A 23,126-nucleotide genomic window follows, 5' to 3' on the forward strand; every position below is an offset into this window, starting at 1 on the left:
GTATCTTCACCTTGTCATACAAGACTTGATGCCACTCTTGCAATGAAAATCCTTTAGTGTCTTATCACCCAAGATAAAATCCAAATGCCTTAATTTGTGTCCTCATCTATTGTGTCAGTCCCATCTATTGCCACATCCTTCGCATACCCTAAGCTACTGCCTTGAAACGATTCTCAGTGCTTCCCGGGTGAGCCAGGCTCTCTGATGCCCCAGGAGTCCTTGCAATTTTTTCCCTCTTCCTGGAATGTTTGTTTCCCTCATCTCTAGTTAGATGGGCAATCAGTACTCATCCTTCAAATCCCAAAGTATTTCCACTGAGAGCCTTCTCTGTCTCCCCTAGACAGGACTCCCTCCTCTTAACTTCTGTACCACTTTGAATATAGTCCTGTTTGCATGTCTGCTTCCTCTCTAGATGTGGTCTCCTTGAGGGCAGGACCTTGTCTCTTCATGGTGATCATCTGGCACAGCATTTGGTTATGTTGAGACTCGGACTGATCCAGATAGGATTCTAAACTTACTGCTGTGTGACCTTGGGCGTGTTACTTAGCTTCTCTGTGCCTCATGTTTCCCTATCTGTAAAATAGTGCTCATAATACCCACTCAGCAGAATTATTGTAAAGACTAAATAGCAAAACTCCTGTGAGGCTTCTGAAATATAGTTGGCACTTAGGATGGACATCACGGCTATATATATTCATCTATATATATTTGTTTAATGAACTCAGCAGAACTCAGGAAGGATGCTAATAATTATACTGTACACCTACTAGGTGCCAAATACTGTCCTAGAAAGGGTTGCCATTTTCGTGGTCCGAAAGGGAGTCTTAATTGTTGCTCTTTAGGAACAAATGCACTGAGCCCCCAAACAGTGGGGTCGTGTCGCTCACCTGGGTCTTTGGTAAGGACACAGTGCGACGTCGCCCCCGTCCCTCGCTAGGCAGATCGTAGCGCTAGGGCAAGATCAGGCGCCCTCACCAAACCAGCATTACTTCCGTGTACTCGACTTGGCTTGCTCTGCTCTGGCGGAGAGCGACCAGCGCTCTGTTGGAGAGTGACCAACTCGTGGGCCAGCTGGGTTCGCAACAGGCGGCTTCCCACCCATCAGCTAAAGTAGCCCCGCCCACCTCGCTCCCACGGGGGGCGGGGTCTGAGGCGTCGTGCTGTCGTCACTTCCAGCGGACCCGGAAGCGCGATTGTTCGGCAGCTACAGTTGGGAAGGCGGAATGGGGCTACGCTCAGCTTAAAGCTTTGGCCCGTGGTGAGCCCGGGGCGGGCCGGTGCTGCTGTGGCCCGGGCGAGCGGGGAGCGCGGAGCGGCCTTTGGGGCAGTGCGGGCGAGCCCTGGCAGTGTGCTCCTCTCGTGCCAGCGTCGCCCCACCTCTAGGATAGGACCCGCCCCTCCCCTCCTGCCTGGGACCTGGCAGGCGCTTCTGCCAGGCTGCCCCACTGCCCTGCATCCGGTCTTGAATAGCTGTGAGGAGCGGATGTGCGGCTTTAGGGACAACTCTCTCCGCGCCAGCGTCTTCGTGACCCTCTCCCAGGCTGTCCGAACGCTGACGTGGAACAACCCGTTCTGAACCCTCATGGAGAAGTTTGGGATGAATTTCGGGGGCGGCCCAAGCAAGAAGGACCTGCTGGAGACCATTGAGACCCAGAAGAAGCAGCTCCTCCAGTACCAGGCACGTCTCAAGGATGTAGTCCGCGCCTATAAAAGTCTGCTGAAAGAGAAAGAGGCGCTGGAGGCCAGCATTAAGGTGCTGTCGGTATCCCACGAGGCGGATGTGGGCCTTGCAGGTGTCCAGCCTCAAGGCCTCACCTTTCCTGACTCTGTGGATGACCGATGCTCCACTCACAGCGAGGATAGCACTGGGACCGCCACCAGCTTAGATACTGCGGCCAGTCTCACCAGCACCAAGGGTGAGTTTGGGGTAGAAGATGACAGACTGGCCCGTGGACCACCACCTCTAAAGTCCGAAGAGGCCAGCGGATCGGAGAGCGGCGTTAGCAGTAGTAGTGGGGATGGACCGTCTGGGAGTGGGGAGGTGGACAAACGACTGCACCAGCTGAAGACTCAGTTGGTGACTTTGACCAGCTCTTTGGCTACAGTCACTCAGGAGAAGTCCCGCATGGAAGCTTCTTACCTGGCTGACAAAAAGAAGATGAAACAGGACTTAGATAATGCCAGTAAAAAAGCAGAGGAGGAGAGGGGCCGGCTGGAGGGAGAACTGAAGGGGCTGCAGGATCAGATAGCAGAAACCAAAGCCCGACTTATCACGCAGCAGCACGATCGGGCCCAAGAGCAGAGTGACCATGCCTTGATGCTGCGTGAGCTCCAGAAGCTGCTGCAGGAGGAGAGGACCCAGCGCCAGGACTTGGAGCTTCGATTGGAAGAGACCCGAGAAGCTCTGGCTGGGCGGGCCTATGCAGCCGGTCAGATGGAAGGGTTTGAACTGCAAACCAAGCAGCTGACCCGTGAGGTAGAGGAGCTGAAAGGTGAGCTGCAGGCTCTTCGAGATGAGAAGAATCGGCCTGACCCCCGGCTGCAGGAGCTTCAGGAAGAGGCCGCCTGCCTTAAAAGCCATTTCCAGGCTCAGCTGCAGCAGGAAATGAGGAAGGTAATTATCTTCATCTCCTTCAAACATTAGTCATTTAACCTGATGTGTGGAAATATTAGGGCTTTTTTTTCTCCTTTGATAGTTAGAACTAAGTGGCTGCACTGTCGATTTTTGATGCTATTCAAAAAGTTTCACTTGTGAGTCCTGGGAAATCCTTTTCTGTGTGGTGTTGACAGTATCCACAGAGTGTGCTTCCAATAGGATGTGGAGTTTCTGAGTGTAGGCCGTGTTGGAGCCAGACAGCTCTGAGCATCTGGGCATTGGCATCTTCCCAGCTGTGCTCTGTGAGGCAGTGTGGTGGCGGCTGTGCAGTGAAAGGTGGAGTGTATGCTTGTAGGAATATGCCTATATATAGGTAGCAGCGTATGCCTATAGGTAGGGTGGCTGAAGGGGGCAAAGGGAATTTTCTCAGAAGAAATAACCTGTTGTTTTGCTCGCAGTCAACATTTGCCTTGTCTGGAAAGGTATGCTATTTTACAGTGCCACCTTTCAGTGTGGGGAGAAATCCAAGTCAATTTTGAACTTCCAGGAATATTGAAAGAGGAAAAGAATGTCATATGGTTATGAGCACACTTCACATGTGAGCTTGGCGTATGAGAAGAGAGAGCAGAAACACTGAAGCAGAACAACAGCAGATCTACAAAGGTTCTTAATGTTGTTTGGTATAATGTGTGTCTGGGAGCAGGTTACAGGAGCTTGGGTTAGCTCCCAAACGAACAGAAAAATTCCCAGTTTCCATTTTTGCCAGGCCACCTCCGTCCCGTAACCCTTTTGCTCCCCTCTCTTGCTTTCTCAAAGTTTGCCATCGGGCCTTGTGGCTTTTCCGGATGCATCTCCACCTGTTCCCTTGTTTTCCAGACAGCCCTTGCCGAAGATCAGCTACGACAGCAGTCGCAGTTGGAAGAGCAGAGGGTGGCGGCCCTGGAGAATCAAATATCGGAGGTGTCGGAACTGCTGGGCACCTATGAGAAAGCCAAGCAGAAGGACCAGCTGGCCATCCAGAAGCTGAAGGAGCGCATTCTTCAGCTGGACCTGGAGAACAAGACACTGGCGCTAGCGGCCTCTAGCCGGTCCCCTCTGGACAGCCGTGGAGAGGAGTCCAATCTGGATGTTAATGTCCTGAAGGACAAGATGGAGAAGCTGAAGAGGCTGCTGCAGGTTGCGGCCAGGAAGAGCCAGGTGACCTTGGACGTGGAGAAGCTCTGCAACCTGGAGATAATGCCCAGCTCAGAGGCTGCCGACGGTGAGAAGGCCAGTGCGCTCTACTACCAGCAGGAGCTGAAACAGCTGAAGGAGGAGTTTGAGAGGTACAAGGTGCGGGCCCAGGTCGTCCTCAAGGGCAGGAACGTCAAAGACGGGAACCTGGGCAAGGAGCTGGAGGAAGCCCGGGAGCAGCTGGCGGAGCTGAAGGAGAAGTACATCTCGCTGCGGCTGTCCTGCGAGGAGCTCGAATGCCAGCACCAGCAGGAGGCTGAGGGCTGGAAGCAGGAGCTGGCCCGGCTGCACCACGTCCACCGGCAGGAACTGGAGCGGAGCCAGCTGGACTTCAGGGACCGCGCGCTGAAACTGGAGGAGGAGCTGCACAAGCAGCGGGACCGGGCCCTGGCCGTGCTGGCTGAGAAGGACCTGGAGCTGGAGCAGCTGCGTTCTGTGGCCGTGTCCTCTGGGCCGTCGGGACGCAGAAGCCCTGTGGGCAGTGTGGGCCCCGGGGATCCGGCGGACACTTCTGCCCCGGACAGCCTGACCCAAGCCCTGCAACTAGCTGCGGTCAGCGAGCCCACTTTCTTCCTTTACGCCGAGCAGTTGGCCCGCAAGGAGGTGGAGATCACGTCACTGAGGAAGCAGAAGCACAGGCTGGAGGGGGAGGTGCATCAGCTGCAGGATCGGCTGCTGGAGGAGGGGGAGCGGCACCGGGAGGAGGTGGGAGCCCTGCAGAGCCACATTGCAAAGAGCATCAGGGACCAGAGTCGGGAGGGGGCCAACCTGGAGTACCTCAAGAACATCATCTACCGCTTCCTGACCTTGCCGGACACCGTGGGCCGCCAGCAGACGCTCACCGCCATCCTCACCATCCTGCACTTCAGTCCAGAGGAGAAACAAGTGATCATGCGGCTCCCAGCTGGTGGCAGTTGGTGGCCTTCTGGCAAGAGATGATGCCATTTTCACTAACTCATCCATTTTCTGTGCCTCTTCGGTGAGAAGGGGCAGCTTCTGGTTTCTCCTGCCTCTTCTGTTACATTATCATTTATTTCTTCACTGTGTTGACCTGGGAGGAATCCTCAATGTGGGTTGGGATTTTCCACCAAATGCCATGAATGCCATTTTATCCTTGGGCCCTAGAGATACTGAAAGTGTTGGGACAGCATCTTCTGGTGGTGTGTGTGAGGGGAAGCGGGGGGAGAGGTTAGGACTCAGAGGTGCAAAAGTTGGGGAAGTGAGAGTTTTTTAACATAAGGTGTTTTGGGTTTTAATATCATGCTCCTAGTGCAGAGCTAGGAGTACATATGACTCCAAAGGGAGTTCAGTTAATTTCTAAACATGCACAAGGACCAGATATTTACTCCATCTCATCAAAATCTTGAGTCTTGTCAACTGCTGCTCCAATTCTCTGGGGACAGAAATTCAGGCTGGAGAGGGACCAGGAAGTTTGAAATAGTGACAGATTGTCCCCTAGTCCAAACGGCCAAGGAATAGTGAACTTGGGAAGTTCATCTTGGAACTGGGAAGCTTGGAATACTTAGGACTAGGTATGACCTAATCAATGTGGACAAAACACACCACCTGTGACCATCCTAGAGAGAAGCCTGAGCACCAGTTGGATCTTAGGGGTTTCCTGAGTGACCTGCTTTTGGCCTGGATAGGGTTCTAGACCTCTCACATTTGTCCCTGCCTTAACCTGTCTGCCCAGGGCTGGCCTGAGATTGTGAGTGAATGACTTTGCTAGCTTTCGCTCAATGTTGAACTTCCATTAAGAAAAGAATTCTACCTTCCTACAGAGAGGGGTCTGATCAGGAAGCTCTGATCCTGCCTGGATACAAAGAGTCAGCTCAGAGATTTACAACCTCCCCACCAAGCTGTTTCTGCCTTTGTAGGGACAGGGAAGAGGAAGAAGATCTGCTGCGGAGGATTCCAGAAGGATACTGTGACCCTCAGAGGAAAGTGGTGGAAATTCAGCTGAGGCCGGGCTGGGATACTTGCTGCTCCGTGGATAGCATTCTGGCTAAATCTCCACGACCCTGCAGCCAGGGTGTTCATGCATTACTGTCACCAGAGTACTTTGCCCACTCACTTAGGGAGGTCATAGAGTTTCAGTCCGAAAGCCTCGTCTTCCCCACACATGTTACTACTAAAGGAGGGGCTCAGAAAAGTTGGGTTCAAACAGTATCACTTCCCTATTCTTTGCTTTCCCCCATCTGCTCTTGCTGGTTGTAGAGATCTTTGGATCCTAAAGACCAGTGCTGTGCCACTGACTGGGCTGATATATATCTTTCTGTTATTTCATCATAGCAGTCCGTTTTGTGAGGGTTTGGGGGTGCAGAGACTGTGATTAAATGTTGTGATTGGGAGGCTGGGTGACCTGGACTGTTTACAGTAAGCAGACTTAGCAGAACAGAAGTGATGTGTTCAAATGATAATAACAATAACCACGGAATCATTAAACCTGACCAACTTGACCTGTGTGCCTCCTTAATGGTATATATATATATACATATATATATATATATATATATACATACACACACACACACATATATATATGGACATAAATGGAGTGTGAATGTAAATGGGAAATGGAAAGGATGTAAGAAATATTTCATCATATTAATCCATGAGCTTGAATCTAGGGAGGAATACCTCAGTGCTTTAACTGCCTCAATTACAGCCCAAATTTCTTAGCCTGGAATTGTGTATGAGTGTTTGTGTATAGGCAACTACACTGGAAAAAGCCTTCTCATGGGTTTAGTAGGTGAGATTGAAACTTCCGTAATTACTGCTTTAAACTTTATTTTTAAACATTTATTTTAAAAAATTTATTTATTTATTTTTGGCTGCGTTGTGTCTTTGTTGCTGTGCACGGGCTTTCTTTAGTTGCGGCCAGTGGGAGCTGCTCTTTGTTGCGGTGCACGGGCTTCTCATTGCGGTGGCTTCTTGTTGTGGAGCATGGGCTCTAGGCACGTGGGCTTCAGTAGTTGTGGCGCACGGGCTTAGTTGCTCTGCGACATGTGGGATCTTCCCGGACCAGGGCTCGCACCCGTGTGTCCTGCATTGGCAGGCAGATTCTTAACCACTGCGCCACCAGGGAAGCCCTGCTTTAAACTTTAGAAGTAATCTGCTTATGAATGCTTTATTATACTTCAAACCAGGATTCATGGTATTCTGGCAAAGTTTCTCAGTATATCAAGCTAAACTAAATGATGATGATATCAAGCTAAACTAAATGATGATAATGATGATGATGATGGTGGTGGTGGTGGTGATCATCTCTTAATTTTCTTACCTGATCCCCTTAAATGTAGGATATACTATGATTGTTGTTATTCCTAGGTGGTTTTGGACAGAATAGAAAGATCCATAGTCACAGCTGCTTTCCTAGGACTAATAATTCTGTGCTTTTGACTTTTGAGGAGATATTAAACAAGCAAAGAGGGAAAGAATTTAGATGGGACACAAAGAAAAAAATTTGTAGTTTATTACAAGATATTGAATATCTTGAATATAGTTCCCTGTGCTATAGAACAGGACCTTGTTGTTTATTTTATATATAGTAGTTTGTATCTGCTAATCCCAAACTGCTAACTTATCCCTTGCCCCCTTCCCCTTTGGTAATCATAAGTTTGTTTTCTGTGTCTGTGAGTCTGTTTCTGTTTTGTAAATAAGTTCATTTGAATCATTTTTTTAGATTTTACATATAAGTGATACTATATTTGTTTTTCTCTGACTTCACTTAGTATGATAATCTCTAGGTTCATGCATGTTGCTACAAATGGCATTATTTCATTCTTTTTTATGGCTGAGTAGTAGTCCATTCTATGTATGTATGTGTGTGTGTGTATATATATATATATATATATATATATACCACACTTCCTTTATCCATTCATCTGTCAATGGACATTTAGGTTGTTTCCATGTCTTGGCTATCGTAAATAGTGCTGCAGTGAACATTGGGGTGCATGTATCTTTTTAAATTATAGTTTTCTCTAGATATATGCCCAGGCGTGGGCTTGCTGGATCATATGGCAACTCTATTTTTAGTTTTTTGAGGAACTTCCATATTGTTCTTCATAGTGGCTACACCAATTTACACTCCCACCAACAGTGTATGAGGGTTCCCTTTTCTCCACACCCTCTCCAGCCTTTGTTATTTGTTGACTTTTTGATGATGGCCATTCTGACTGGTGTGAGGTGATACCTCATTGTAGTTTTTTTTTTTTTTTTTTTTGTGGTACGCGGGCCTCTCACTGCCGTGGCCTCTCCTGTTGCAGAGCACAGGCTCCGGACGCGCAGGCTCGGCGGCCATGGCTCACGGGCTCAGCCGCTCCACGGCATGTGGGATCTTCCCGGACCGGCGCACGAACCCGTGTCCCCTGCATTGGCAGGCGGACTCTCAACCACTGCGCCACCAGGGAAGCCCCTCATTGTAGTTTTTATTTGCATTTTTCTAAATAATTAGCAATGTTGAATATCTTTTCATGTACCTATTGGCCATCTGTATGTCTTCTTTGGAGAAATGTCTATTCAGGTCTTTGACCATTTTTTGATTGGGTTGTTTGTTTTTTGTTATTGAGTTATATGAGCTGTCTGTATATTTTGGAAATTAAGCCCTTTGTTGCATCATTTGCAAATATTTTCTCCCAGTCCATAGGTTGTCTTTTTGTTTCTTATATGGTTTCCTTTGCTGTGAAAAAGCTTGTAAGTTTGATTAGGACCCATTTGTTTATTTTTGTTTTTATTTCTGTTGCCTTGGGATACTGACCTAAGAAAATATTGCTGCGATTTATGCCAGAGAATGTTTTGCCTATGTTCTCTTCTAGGAGTTTTGTGGTGTCTTGTCTTATATTTAAGTCTTTAAGCCACTTTTTACTTTTGTGTTTGGTGAGAGTGTATCTTCATTGATTTACATGCGGCTGTCCAGCTTTCCCAACACCACTTGCTGAAGAGACTGTCTTTTCTCCATTGTATATTCTTGCCTCCTTTTGTCAAAGATTAATTGACCGTAGGTGCGTGGGTTTGTTTCTGGGCTCTCTATTTTGTTCCATTGATCCATATGTCTTTTTGTGCCAGTACCTCTCTGTTTTGATTACTGCAGCTTTGTAGTATTGTCTGAAGTCTGGGAGGGTTATGCTTCCAGCTTTGTTCTTTTTCCTCAGGATTTCTTTGGCAGTTCTGGGTCTTTTGTGATTCCATATAAATTTTAGGATTATTTAGAACTGGGATCATTTTAACTAAATGAGAGGAGGATATCAGCTATTACTATACTGTGTTCCAATAATAACCTCCACTAAAACTGGGGAAACAGCTTTGGGAATTGGAAGTAGAACTGTAATGAATTGGTCACTTTACCCAATCTTCAACCACCTCTACTCTCTCCCCTCCACTCTCTTCCTGTGCTTCTCCAAGGCAGCCTGGCTTACTCGGATTGATGGTTTTTGGAGCAAGGAACTAAGAGTCAGACATTTTGGGCTAAAATCTCAGTCCAATCTCCTGCCAACTGTATAACCTTGATTAATTACTTAATCTCTCTGAATTTAATTTTCTCACAATGGGAATAATGATACCTATTTCAGGGTTATATTCTCAGGTTATAAAGAAATTAAGTACAGAAAGAACCAGCACAGTATCTGAAACAAAGTAGGTACTAAACAACATTAATTTTTTTCCCCCAAGAATTGGCAGAATTGGAAGTTAGACTGAGCTTTTCTTGATTTCTTAGCCACAAATATTTCCATAAACAAAAGGAAAAATTACTGTCTTTTATCAAGTGCTTGCTCTGAAGCTGACTGCTAGCATTTCCCCTGCGTTATTTTACATAATCCTCACAGCAGTCTTGTAAAGTACATCTGTTTTGCAAATGAGGAAATGGAGGCTTGGCAGGATGAATTGCCCAAGGCCCAGAGCCAGGGATGGTAGAACCTGGATTCAAACCCATTTATCTGAACCGAGTGGCCCAGCTCTTTCTGCTGTCAATGCCGCCAGAGGGCAATGTGGAATCCTGAGGACGCGGTGCTTTCCCAGGAGTTCAGGCTGCTGTGTTTCTGGCCTGGGCTGGGGAGGAAGGGGTCCTTGTCCAGGTGGGCCTCTCTTCAGTGGCAACAAACTGCCTTATAATTTCTCTGAAGCCTCATTTTTTCGTAACAGCAGAAAAACAGCAGAGCTCTTTCACAATGAAAGTTCTGAAATGGACTCGTTGTTACCGCTCAGGTTTGTGTGAGTTTGAGTAGTAACAGCCTGATTTTTCCTGGGACCCGGATCTCCTGAATAACCGAAATATCAAAGCTTCTGACAAACCCACAGGTCAGGGAACCCAGAGAAGTGAGGGTCACCTACAAGCCAGTGACCCTCATGGGTAAACCCTGTCCCTTGACTTCAGCAAGGAGACCATCTCTGGTTCAGTGTAAATTTGTCCATCCCTATGGGCTGCCGCTGAGGGACCACACTGTCTTTCTTCTTTGAGAGTATGAATCTAAAGGCTGATACCACTTTACATGGACATGAGTTTTTTAATGCACATCACATGCAAATTTTTTACTAGCTGAGGCTGTGCTGTCCATACAGTCAAAATATTTTGGGGGTTAATATTTAGAGTAAGGTCCATTGTCTTTCCTTTAGTTCAACAGCTATCAGGTTTTAAAAATGAAGCCTCAGGGCTTCCCTGGTGGCGCAGTGGTTGAGAGTCCGCCTGCCGATGCAGGAGACACGGGTTCGTGCCCTGGTCCGGGAAGATCCCACATGCCGCGGAGCAACTAAGCCCGTGAGCCATGGCCGCTGGGCCTGTGCGTCCGGAGCCTGTGCTCCGCAACGGGAGAGGCCACAACAGTGAGAGGCCCGCATACCGCAAAAAAAAAAAAAAAAAAAAAAAAAAAAATGAAGCCTCAGCCTGGGGAATTTCATGCCCCTTTGGGTAGATATCTTTGCTCTGGCATCCTGTATGGTCCACTGGGATATCTGCCCAACTTGGAGCCTTAGCCAGCTGAGAGGAGCTTTGGAGTCTGGAAGCCAAGCTTGTTTGTGTTGGTTTTGAACACTTACACTGTATCACCTGGTTGGATTACATTTCCCAAACCTAGGATCCTGAGGCACACTGTTTTCTCCACCTCCAAAATCCACCCCCCAACCCTATCCCAGCCATTTGCAGTATGGTCCTGTCCTTTCAGACTCAGCTGAAATACCACTCCGTCCATGCTGATTTTTCCGATACTCAGGGATGCTCAGGTACTTCCCTGAGGTCCTTTAGCACTTTGTTCATACAACCTTGGGCACAGTCGTTTCTTGTACTTTCATTTCAAGTTTACTCCTCTGTCTCCTTGACTACTCTATAAACCTCTCATGGTCATGTCCCAGGCCCCATTCATCTTTGCACTCTTAGGACTTTTCATAATTTCCCACATACTAAATGCTCAATAAACAGCTGAATGAATGACCAAGAGACTGAAAATACCAATCTTGAACATTCAGAGTGAGAGATTTAATTTTTTGCTAGTGTTGCTTTCTCCCACTGTGCTGTTTTCCTGGTAGTGTCTCTTCGGCCATTTTAGTGGCTATGTGGTTTCTCTCAGTCTCTGGAAATATGACTAGAATCGAGTTCAGGTAAATTAGCTTCCTTTGGTTGTTAGAGGATTTGGGGAGTTAACCCTGGCCTCACCAGGGAGTTCTCTTCAGAGCTACGAGGAAGATGGCTGAGAAAAGGAGGATATAGGTTGTGGCGAGTGCTCTGAGGCTCAGGTGCTGAGCCAAACCTTGGGCCTGAGGTCTTGCTCCAGATGAGGAGCCCTGCAGGAAGCTTCTGGCAATGTGTCCCTGTATTTAAGAGACCCCTGTACTTGAGGGGTGTGTAGAACAGGCATCGCCATTACCTTATCTCTCAAGGGGATTCGGGACTTCCTTTTCTTCTATCCTCATATCCTTTTAGGGTTGTGGCAAAGTTCCTGTAAATGAAACTTTCTCTGCTGCCTAGGTTTAGTCAGGAACAAAAAAAGTTGATTTCTTTCTGTGAGTTGACACTTGGTTCTTCAGACCGGCACCCAACTTCTGGAGAGGGACTAACCAAGATACGCTTGTCTGGAAGGAGGTAAGAGTCGAGAGTGGCACTATCTTTCTCTTAACATCTTCCCAGGGAGCTTTCCGGGAGCCTCTTCAGCACCTCGGTCAGCACTTGTGTATGGCTCGTGGTCAGTGAGTCAGCGAGCCCCATGGGTACAGAAGGAAACAGAATTTTCGACAATTTGTGAACCATGCTTTGGAGACAACTGGGGCCAGAATCGTTCACGTTAGCAATCCCTGGTCATTCAGCTGTCAGATGATTCAGGCCATATCTGATGCTTTGTACAAACCACAAAGGTGACTCTTGGGATCTTTCCCAAGTTATGGTGGCCGACTTGGCCAAGAGGCCTAGGGAATCAGAGGCTGATCCAGCAACTAGCATGGGTTCACTAACCACCTCTGTCTCCTCTCTCCATTTCAGCCCTGTTGCTTCTCCAATAAAAATGATTCCTGCCTCGAAGTTGCTCAGAGTCTGTTGGGGTTCATATAGCATGTTGATCCAAACTGCAATAGCAAGAGGACTCTGTACACCACGAGTGGGTTGGTCAATGGATGATGATGAAGAGTCAGGGAGTGATCCAGAGTGATGAGGGAACGCTTCAGGATATGAGCCTGTTCATGAGAGAAGGTCTGCCCTTCTTTGGTGGCTTAGGTGGGGAAGTGCATCCCACACAGGATGAAAGCATGGACCAAAGACCTGGACTGTGCAAGTCCATCAGAGCATTTATGGAATCACAGAATGTTCAGTCCGAAAGGGATATTGGAGCTGGCTTGGTATGCTGTTCCCTTAAGAGAAGAGGAAACCAAGACCCACACAGGACAAATTGGCTCTATCACAAGTTGTGGCTTAAGAGTGAAGTAGAGGCTCTCGTGCAGAGTAGTGGCTGATGGGTAGTGGCTGGGTGGCAGGTGGAGTGGGGCATCGGGTGCACGGTGGGTGCATGCAGTGTGGGCAGGGTGAGCGCAGCAGCGGCAGACGCTGAGGGCAGGGGCAGTGAGAACTGCAGGCAGCAGCTCTCCTGGTGTCTGAGTTGGAGTCTTCCTTCTCTTCTGCTGCTGCTGCTCCTGGGCCTCTTAAAGAGATGCAAGAAGGGAAAAGGGAGAGATCCAGGAGGATGATGCTACTGGTTCAGCCGACTAAGGGTAACTTACCCAGTAACTCCCACCCATGGGTGCTAGCGTTTATGGACCTAAATTTTAACCCACTTGTAGGTGACGTCTGGAACGTGGAGGTTATATCACTGTCTATTCATCAATTCAGCACACACATAGTGAACTTTTACTCTATCCCAGGCACTTTGCTGGGCATTCAAAATATACTCAATGTTTAGCACAGGGTATAGGTTCAGAGATGAATGATTGTAATTCGGTGTGGCAAGTGCTGTAATGGAGGAGTAGAAGGGGAAGACAGGACATTGAACTCAGTCTGCAAAGAATCAAAGAACTAAAGTGAAGGTGACACTTCAATTGAGTTTTGCAAGACTAAGACAACTGGCATTCTCCACATGGACAGACAGTGGTGGTGCGAGTGGGCATGGGGGCGTGTAGTAGATATGGGAGATTAGCTCATTCAGTGTCCTTCTAATCCCCTTTTGATTCAGTCTTCCTGAACTACAGAGATGAAAAAGCTAAAAATGATGTTTGTCAGTTTCTTTTGCAACTACGATTCCAGAGGTACTTGAGGCTCCGTCTGAGATTGGAACTAGGAACAGATTGAGTGGGTGGCACGCAAGGTTTCTGTTTTTCTGGCCTGGCTGTAACACAAACGTGGCCCCAGAGCCAGCAGCTGCTGTGTCTTCCTGTTGCCCAGATCCTGGCGAAAGGGGTGTGATTTCCAGCTTCCAACCTGAGCAGCTGGGAGGGACATGGTGCTCAGCTTAGAGAAGAAAGATGACTTCAGGGAGAAGAGCAGAAGAAAATATCAATGTTAATGTAAATATAGCCATGCAAAGAAAAACTTCTCTTTAAAGTCAGAGGTTATTCAGAAAAGTAAAACATTTCTGTATTCACGGGTTAACATAGTAGGTGCATAATTTAGGAATTAAAATGCAGAGCTCTCGAACTTTCCATTATCCAAGTCATCTTATGTTAACTGCTCCCACTAGTTAGTTAGAGGCCCCCTCAACTGTCGTAGAGTTTGGGACCTCAGGAGCACAGCCTGGAGTAGAGATGAAGATCTGGGAGTCTGCGGCGTGACACAGGCACTAGTGTGCGTGCGATTACTCGGGGGATGTGTAGACTTGGGAGAGAAGTGGACCAGGGGTGGCTCCCACCCCCTTCGAAAAGATCTTTTTCGAAATAACCTCATATTTACTGAAAAGTTTGCAGAACAGTACAGAGAACAATCAAAAATTACCCTTTACCCAGACTCATCTGTTGTTCACCTTGTGTTCCACTGACTTTATCCTTTGCTTTCTCTCTATGTATGCATATATGTTTTTTCTGGACCATTTGAGAGTAAATTGCATGCATCATGGCCTTTTACCAGTGACTATTTCCTAAGATGTGCTCTTACATAGCTACAACGTAGTAACAATCTTCAGTAAATTTATCGTCCATACAATTCTATAATCAAATCCATCATCAGCATTCCAATTTGTCAACGAATGCAATAATATCATTTATAGGGTTTCCCCTGCTCTAGTATAGGGTCCTCTCTAGGATCACATATTGCTTTTAGTTGTCACATCTCTTTAATGTCCTTTAATTTGGAATAGTTCCTCACCTTTTACTGTCTTTTATGACAGTGACATTTTAAGAGAATACAGCCCTCCCCCACTTTTTAAAATAGAAGAGTCCTCATTTTGAGTTTGACGTTTCTTCATGATTAGACTGAGGTTATGCATTCCCTGCCAGAATATTGTATCAGTGATGTGATTGTTGAATGAAAGAAAATTGTACAGCGTAAAAGCTATGAGTTTAAATTTTATTTAGGGTCTTACTGAGGACTGTAGCCTGGGAGACAGCCTCACAGTAGCTCTGAGGAGACTTCTCTAAAGGGGTAGGGGAGGAGCCAGTATACTTATGATTTTTGGCTAGGGAGTACATTCAATCAAGCATACACCTTGGTAGAAGGTTACTGCTAGTCACAAGGAAAAGATACATCCGTTAATGATTTTAATGCTTTACCATGCATGGGAAGATCCGAGAATCTGGGTTCATTAAGGTCCTTCCTGAGATAAACATCTAACTATCTAAGGGGCCTGTTTTCCTGAAGCACAGAGCACCTCGTCCTGTTTTTCATCCTGAATTCCTCCCAGGGTACACTGTTGGTCAGTGATTGCAGTGGCTAATGACATAATCCTTGTACAACTGGATGGTGAGCAACAGTCTTTGTTTTACATGCTTTTCCCAGGGTATCACTCGCAGAGGCAAATTATCATCTGCTGCACATTGGTCATGTTAATTTTGATACTCAGACAAGGTGTCTGATTTCTTAACCGTATAGTTAATATTTTGTTTTGCTACTAATAAACAATCTATGGGGAGATACTCTAAGTCCTTGCGGCTATCCTGCTGCTTTTCAAAATTTCCCCCCCAAATTTAACATCAACTGATGATAATCCAATCTGCTGTGATGGTTGAAAACTAATGATTTTTCAACTCCAGCACTGCTGCCGCATTTATCTTTTGGTCCTTGACATTTTCTAAGCAAGAGCCCTGCCTTCTCCATCACTTATTTAACATTTATTTATCTATTTATTATTAGACTGATGGATTCCTATTTTTCATTGGTTTATTATTTACTATTTTACTTAATTGTTTTGGCTCAAATTTCCCCAGATTGGTAAGAACCCCTTCAAACTCCCATGTTCTTGTGACATGCCCCCATCATTTTTTGGAGTACTTCCTTATTTTCTGGCTTGAAAACATGTTTTTGGCTCATCTTATGGTTTCTGTGCCCTAGTCCTGGAATCAACTATTTCTCTGGGGATGCCTGGTTCTTTTTAGTGGAGGCTGGTATTAGAAACCAATATCTGGGAGCTATGTGAGCTCATTGCTAGTGGGGTGTCTTTGCTTCTAGGTCCTTACAGCAGACAGACTTAGAAAATACTATGTATTTTTTATATATATATATATATATATATATATATATATATATAAAATACTATGTATTTTATATATATATATATATATATATATATATACATACATGTGTGCACATGTAGCTATTCATGCATAAATACACACTTTAAAAATTCCAAGTTTGGGAACTACCCTGGTGGTGCAGTGGATAAGACTGTGCTCCCGATGCAGGGGGCCCAGGTTCAATCCCTGGTCAGGGAACTAGATCCCACATGCATGCCGCAACTAAGAGTTGGCACGCCGCAACTCAGGAGCCCACCTGCCGCAACTAAGACCCAATGCAACCAAATAAATAAATAATAAAAAAATTAACTAAAAATGGATCATAGACCGAAAATGTAAAAACACAAAAACTGCAAAAAAAAAAAAAAAAAAAAAACAACCTGCAAGTTTGCAGCAATATCTCTGATTCCAATCCCTTTCCACTCAGTTTTTCCCTACCATCCCCTATCCCATATATGTTTCTTCTACAGCAAGAACCCAAGGATGGAGCCCTTTAGTATTTCATTAACGTTAAATGTTTCATTAACATTTAAAAAGTAGGCAGAATAAAAGAGCACACAGAGACAGATGAGGAACAACCAGAAAAGAAGTGGAAAACTAGCAGAGGAGGTGTCAAAGAATTCAAAGGAGAAGTGAGTTTTATCATGGAGAGAGTGTTCGGCCCTATCGAATTTAAATCACTTTTCAACAAGATTTTTAAAAGCTTTTAAACATCCATGCATATCCCAGCTATGTAACTCAGCAGCTGTTTTCATTTTGATGCTCCCTTCTAATATCTGTCCATAGGAATTCTGTCCTTTATTGAAATTGTAAGATGATGCATTATAATTTTGTGTTTGCTTTTTGCTTGAGATAATCGTACAGCATCTGTTCATTTTCCATGTGTCCTCCCACCCTTCATTCTGACCTGTTTTAATGGCTGTACTGATTAAAGAGGGAAGAGGCCTCCTTTCTTCCATCTTCTATGGAAGATGGTTCCAGAACCACTCCTTTGTCCCTTCATCTGCTCACTCTCCCACCACTCTGCTGGAAAGACAGTGACAACACTTATGTAACGTTTGCTAAGATTAAAACATATGGAGTTGCTGATATCCAGCCTATAACAACAGCAATTTCATATGGTCTAATAATATATGCCATATCTAATATATGCCAGGTACTGTATTTACATGTATCAAAAGACCTGATTTAAGAGTGTCTCTGTGCTATTAATTTAATTAATCATACCTTATGAGGTATTATTATCATCATCCTTGTTACATCTGAGGAAATTGAGGCAAAGAAAGGTTAAATAATTTACCCATAGCTAGCAAGCAGCAGGTGCAGGATTTGGGCCCAGGAAGTCTGGCTTTGGAGCCTAGGTTCTTAATCATTACACTATGATGCCCCTCTAGAATGGCATCACTAAACTGAAAATAACCAAATTCAAGCTTATGAAGGGAGCTGGAGCCAGTCTCCTTGTTAACTGAGTGCGGGTGCCCTGTGTTTCCCCCTTTTTAGGGTTTGTTATTTAACGTATGTATGCATTTCCCAATAGGTGTCAGGGCCAGAGGCTAGGGAGTTGGGCCTGCTCTTCACTACTTCATCCCAAGTGTCTTGTGCAGTATGCAGAACAGATGTGCCCTTAATATTTACTGAAGGAAAAAAGGAAGGAAGGAAGGGAGGGAGGGAAGGTGGAAGTGGGGACATCGATCGGAGACTGGGAAGGCTGGTGAGATGAACTGTAGAATGTGTCTGCCTTGTGTAGAGAGTTGGGCTTTGAGGGGCCACAAACAGGATGGCATTTTCTACTTCTGGCATCCAGAGTAGGACGGGCCAGAGGGATGAGTTCAAGCCAGAGATTCATAGTGTCAGTCAGTGGCGAACCCCTGGCCAACACGGCTGCTGCCAGGCTTCAGAGGATGGTGGAGGCTGGGTGGGAGGGGAGAGCCAGTGAGGAGTGAAATGCTGAAGGAGGAGCCTACAGTCAGAGTCCCTTTATGCTCTGGGAACCATAAGTCGTACAACATAAGGTCTGAAATACCTAGACCTGCCTGCCTACCAGACTTCAGGTCATTGTCTGTAAGCCCAAGGTAGAAACTTTCAATTAATGTCTTTGAACTCTTTCCCTAAGTGCTAGATATGGTGGAAGAATGCCTGCAAACATACAGATGTCCTTAGGAAAGTGGGCTTTTGGTTTCTAGCACCCTGGACCCTAGTTCTTTGAAAGAGTAAGATATTAAAGGCCAAGGGCCACCCTGGAAGAGATGAAAACAAAATGCCGATTCTGTCCTTACCTCTCTCTGGGACTTTCTTCGTGACCCATTGTTTTTAATCTGTCAAAAAGGGAAGCAATGCATTTGCATAGCTTCTCAAAGTTATTGTGATGACTTTTTGTTTGTTTACGGATCAAATCAAACAATGTATTGAAAGTTCTTAGAAAAGTGTAAAGTACTGTAAAATGTAATTATTATTAATGTCTGACATCACATATACTAGACAACATAATACAGTGATAAATGAACTCTGTGTGGGTCAACTATTACCTAACTCCCACTTTGGCTCCCACATCCCACTGTCTTCCTAAGAAGTAGAAACTACTTTTTTAAAAAAATTTTATTTATTTTTGGCTGCGTTGGGTCTTCATTGCTGCGTGAGGGCTTTTCTCTAGATGTGGCGAGCAGGGGCTTCTCTTTTTTAGGGACCACAGGCTCTAGGTGCGTGGGCTTCAGTCACTGTGGTACCCGGGCTCAGTAGTTGTGGCTCGCGGGCTCAGTAGTTGTGGCGCACGGGCTTAGTTGCTCCGCGGCATGTGGGATCTTCTCAGACCAGGGCTCGAACCCGTGTCCCCTGCATTAGCAGGTGGATTCTTAACCACTGCGCCACAAGGGAAGTCCCAAGATTCCTACTTTTAAAAAGATGAGGTGGGGAAAAATAGTATTAGGATATGTATTGACTTTCTATTGCTGCCATAACAAATTACCCCAAACTTGGTGACTTTATTTATTTATTTATTTTTTGTGGTACACGGGCCTCCCACCGCTGTGGCCTCTCCCGTTGAGGAGCACAGGCTTCAGACGCGCAGGCTCACGGGCCCAGCTGCTCCACGGCATGTGGGATCTTCCCGGACTGGGGCACGAACCTGTATCCCCTGCATCGGCAGGCGGACTCTCAACCACTGCGCTACCAGGGAAGCCCCAAACTTGGTGACTTTAAAACAACACAAATTAATCATCCTACAGTTCTGGTGGTCAGAAGTCTGAAAGGGGGTCTCACTGGGCTATAATCCAAGGTGTTCCATTCTGGAGGCTCAACAGGAGAATCTGTTTCCTTGCCTTTTTTCCTTTTCTAGAGGCTGCCTGCGTTGCTTTTCTGATGGTCCCCTTCCTCCATCCGTAAAACCAACAATGTCAGATCTCTCTGCGCCTTCTCTGCTGTCACATCTCCCTCTGACTCTTTTCTGCCTCTCTCTTCCACTCTTAAGGACCCTGTGATTAGGGTTAGGCCCACCTGGATAATCCAGGATAATCTCTCTATCTTAAATTCAGTCAATTAGCAACTTTAATTCCCCTTTGCCATGTAACCTAAGAGGTTCCGGAGATTAGGACGTGAAAATCTGGTGTGGGGGGGATATTATTCTTCCTACCACATTATATACTTTGTAAGTATTTCATCTGGAAAGAACTTTGGCAAAAGTGAAAATGGAAAATCAAAATTCTTCCTAACTTGATGGTAATAAGGGCTTCCAGTATTACTGGATAATTCCTAGCAATATTCTTTTTCATGGGAAACCAGCAACACCTAGTGTCTCTCCAGATAAATTTCAGCAGAAAACTTACAGTGTCCTGTAATTAAAAGGTAGAATAGAAGGTACAGCTCAGTGACTGATGGTGGAAAAAGGAAATTCTCACCATTCATAGAGGGAGAAGACTGATTCTTCTGTATGTTCTTTAGACAGTGTGAACCCCTACACCCATGTGTACATCCAGAAGTATTTAAATTAATTCTGTTTTGGGCCTGGCACCATGCTGGACTCTGTGATAAATGCAGAAAGATAAGAACATGACCCTCATCCTCAAATTGCACCCAGTCTTATTGGCAGACAAGACACACCCTGGCAGTTAAAGCATATGTACCCATTTACAAAACACTGAAGACTTAATGGCCAAGGGTACCAGTTATAATTAGGCTCAGTTGTACATACATCAAAACCCCCAAAGAACACTGGCTTAAACAACAGAGAGGTTTATTTCTCGTTCTTGTGAAAGAATTGGTATAGCTCTGGTTTGGCAGTTCCTCAAAAAGTTAAACAGAGTTACTATATGACCCAGTAATTTTACTCCTAGGTATATATCCAAGAGAATTGAAAACATACTTCTATAGAAAAACTTGTACACTAATGTTTACAGTAGCATTATTCATAAGAGCCAGAAAGTGGAAACAACCCAAATGTCTATCAACTGGTAAATGGAACAAAATGTGGCATAGCCATACAATGGAATATTACTCAACCATAAAAAGGAATGAAGTTCTGATACATTCTACAACATGGAAGAACCTGAAAAACATTATGTTAAGTAAAGAAGCCAGACACAAAAGGGCACAAATTGTATGGTTCTATTTATATGAAATATCCAGAACAGGCAATTCCACAGAGACAGAAAGCAGATTAGCAGTTGTCAGGGTCTGGGAGGGAAGTGGGGAGGGAAGGATGGGCAGTGACTGCTAATGGTACAGGATTTATTTGGGGGGTGATGAAAATGTTCTGGAATTAGTGGTGATAGTTGAACAACTTTGTGAATATACTGAAACCCCTAAAAACCATTGAATTGTATCTTTTATTTTTTTTATTTTTTATTTATTTATTTATTTATTTTGCGGTACGTGGGCCTCTCACCGTTGTGGCCTCTCCCGTTGCGGAGCACAGGCTCTGGACGTGCAGGCTCAGCGGCCATGGCTCACGGGCCCAGCCGCTCCGCGGCATGTGGGATCTTCCTGGACCGGGGCACGAACCCACGTCCCCTGCATCGGCAGGCGGACTCTCAACCACTGCGCCACCAGGGAAGCCCCTGAATTGTATCTTTTAAATGGGTGAATTGTTTTGTATGTGCATTATATCTCAATAAAGTTACTAAAAAAATACTAGGAGGGTCAAGGAGGCAAAAATGGGTGATGACTAATTAGAGGCCATGAAGAAGAGATGGGAAAAGTACTTTCCATTAGTTTTTGCCCCCTTCCCTCCAGTTCCTTCTCCAGGCCTCAGAGAGGTTTACCCTTTTCTTTCCCATATATTAGGTCTCCGCTTCCCCCACCACCACTACAGTCAGCAAGCTGTTTACCGTGTGAGGCTGACCTGGCCCCAGACAAGGAGAGAGATGGCAGTTCTGTTCTCTACAGAGATAAAATGGTGACTAAGCTGATGGAAATAGAGCACGGAATAGAGTTCACGCTCCATCCCTCCTGAGGGTGTCCCCCCATGACAGGTACCTCTGATTCTGGGGAACAAATATCCTTTGGGGGGGGGTCCCTGGTCCTGATGGCACAGGGGAGGGGCTCTGTGAGCCTGATACATCCCTGTGGCCCACCACACAGTTTACCCATCTATCTGGAGAATGAAGAATCTTGGGGCAGAACACTCGGAGCTGCCTGTGTCCCTGCTCCCCACGGGAGGTGTGAATTAGCAGCGCCTGCCTCTGCCCCCGTGGCAGCCTTGCTCTGGGTCCTCAAGCTACTCACCCTCCCTTCTGTCCCGCTGCTAGAGCAGTTCCTCATGTTCTGATGCTTCCTTCACAGCCATGCGGCTTTATTCGTGATCTGTTCCCTGTTCCTCCTCTGTGCTGTACAAGTACAAGATAGTACAAACCAAGGTACTATTTCCTCCAGGACAAGACACCACCGTAAGAGTTATTTTACTTATTTTGTAGTCATCCGTAGACAGTGCAGGTTGGATCAGGCTCCGTGCGTCAGCCTGAGTGACCCATGTTTGCCCCAAGAACTTCCTCCCCGTGCTCATGGGTTCTGGGGATCTAGATGGTGGGATATGCATGAATGTCGAGTCTGAGACAGCAGAGCCACTGGAAAAGATAGCAGCCCAACTATCACAGCCAGGAGAATTAATCAGGAGAAGTGGGAGGAGACATGATGACTAAATGTAATAAGGTATTCAGGATGGGATCCTGGGACAGAAAAAGGAAATTAAGTAAAAATTGAGAAAAAAAAAAGTATGGACCTTAGTTAATAATAACAAATCAAAATTGGTTCATTAATTGCGACAAAGGTGCCATACCAATGTAAGATGTTCTCGTCAGAGGGAAAACCAGGTTTGGAATATATAGGAACACTTTACATTGCCTTTAAAATTTTTCTGTAAATCTAAAATGATTCTAAAGTTAAAGCTTTATTAAATCCTCCAAAAATATGTTGTCTCCACCTCCACCAGAGCCCTCAGCTCTGACCTGACCGGACCATTTTAAAAGAATAGTGTCATCCAGTATGCCTTCTTGGAAGGGTAGTTATCAGATATCACCTGTATCATCAGTGAAGCCTGGAAGAGCTCCATTTACCTGTGTATAAAAGATAGACTTTTAAAGTCCTGGCTGAGTGGATAGGAAGATGAGAGCATTGCAGCAGAAGTACACATTCCGGTCTTAGGCTGAGTGAGGCCTTCCAGGGCAATGAGTGACAATGAATGAGCCTATGGTAGCCCTGGGCCATGTCCCAGTGGCCTTGAGGGAAGGACCAGCCCACGAAGACATCATCTCAGGGGGGGTCGAGGTAAGTTTTGCATCCAGGGCAGAGCTAAAAGTCAGGAGCTGAAAGTGTAGCCACATCCATGATCTGCTTGATCATAATGACCTCTGACACCATGAGGCATCCCTTCCTGAAACTTCTCTCCTTGGGAGGAGCTATACCTGTTTCTTCTTTCTCCTGTGACTTCCTCTCTTCTTACCTGTGTGACTTGTCTCTTCTTCCTCCACCCATTAGAAAATGTTGCTGTGCACTCGGGTTCTGTATTTGATATTCTCTCATCACTCTGAAACTCTCTCGGCCATCCATCCAGTTTCCTCACTGTAACCGCCCCCACTCGTGACTCCTGCATCTGTGTTCTGGTTGGGAGTGCATCTTTGTGCTCTAGCTGCATGTGGTCAACGCAGGGTTTCCAGGGGAGGGACGGACGCCTGCA

The 23,126-nt window shown here is 45.9% G+C and overlaps 1 protein-coding gene across 1 annotated transcript; it reads left to right on the forward strand.

The window, feature by feature from the left end:
- The first annotated feature begins 1,168 nt into the window (after nt 1–1,168).
- GCC1 (GRIP and coiled-coil domain containing 1) lies at nt 1,169–6,288 on the forward strand. Its single transcript, XM_059074205.2, has 2 exons — nt 1,169–2,614; nt 3,473–6,288. The coding sequence occupies exons 1-2, from the start codon at nt 1,583–1,585 to the stop codon at nt 4,766–4,768; spliced, it is 2,328 nt and encodes a 775-aa protein (XP_058930188.1). The 5' UTR covers nt 1,169–1,582; the 3' UTR covers nt 4,769–6,288.
- The last annotated feature ends 16,838 nt before the right edge of the window (nt 6,289–23,126 follow it).

Source organism: Kogia breviceps, chromosome 9 (genome assembly GCF_026419965.1).
Source record: "Kogia breviceps isolate mKogBre1 chromosome 9, mKogBre1 haplotype 1, whole genome shotgun sequence".
Taxonomy (NCBI): Eukaryota; Metazoa; Chordata; class Mammalia; order Artiodactyla; family Physeteridae; genus Kogia; species Kogia breviceps.

Coding starts and splice junctions, on each gene's coding strand:
- GCC1 (XM_059074205.2), top strand. CDS start 1,583: ATGGAGAAGTTTGGGATGAATTTCGGGGGCGGCCCAAGCAAGAAGGAC. Junction 2,615..3,472: donor TGCAGCAGGAAATGAGGAAG/GTAATTATCTTC, acceptor CTTGTTTTCCAG/ACAGCCCTTGCCGAAGATCA.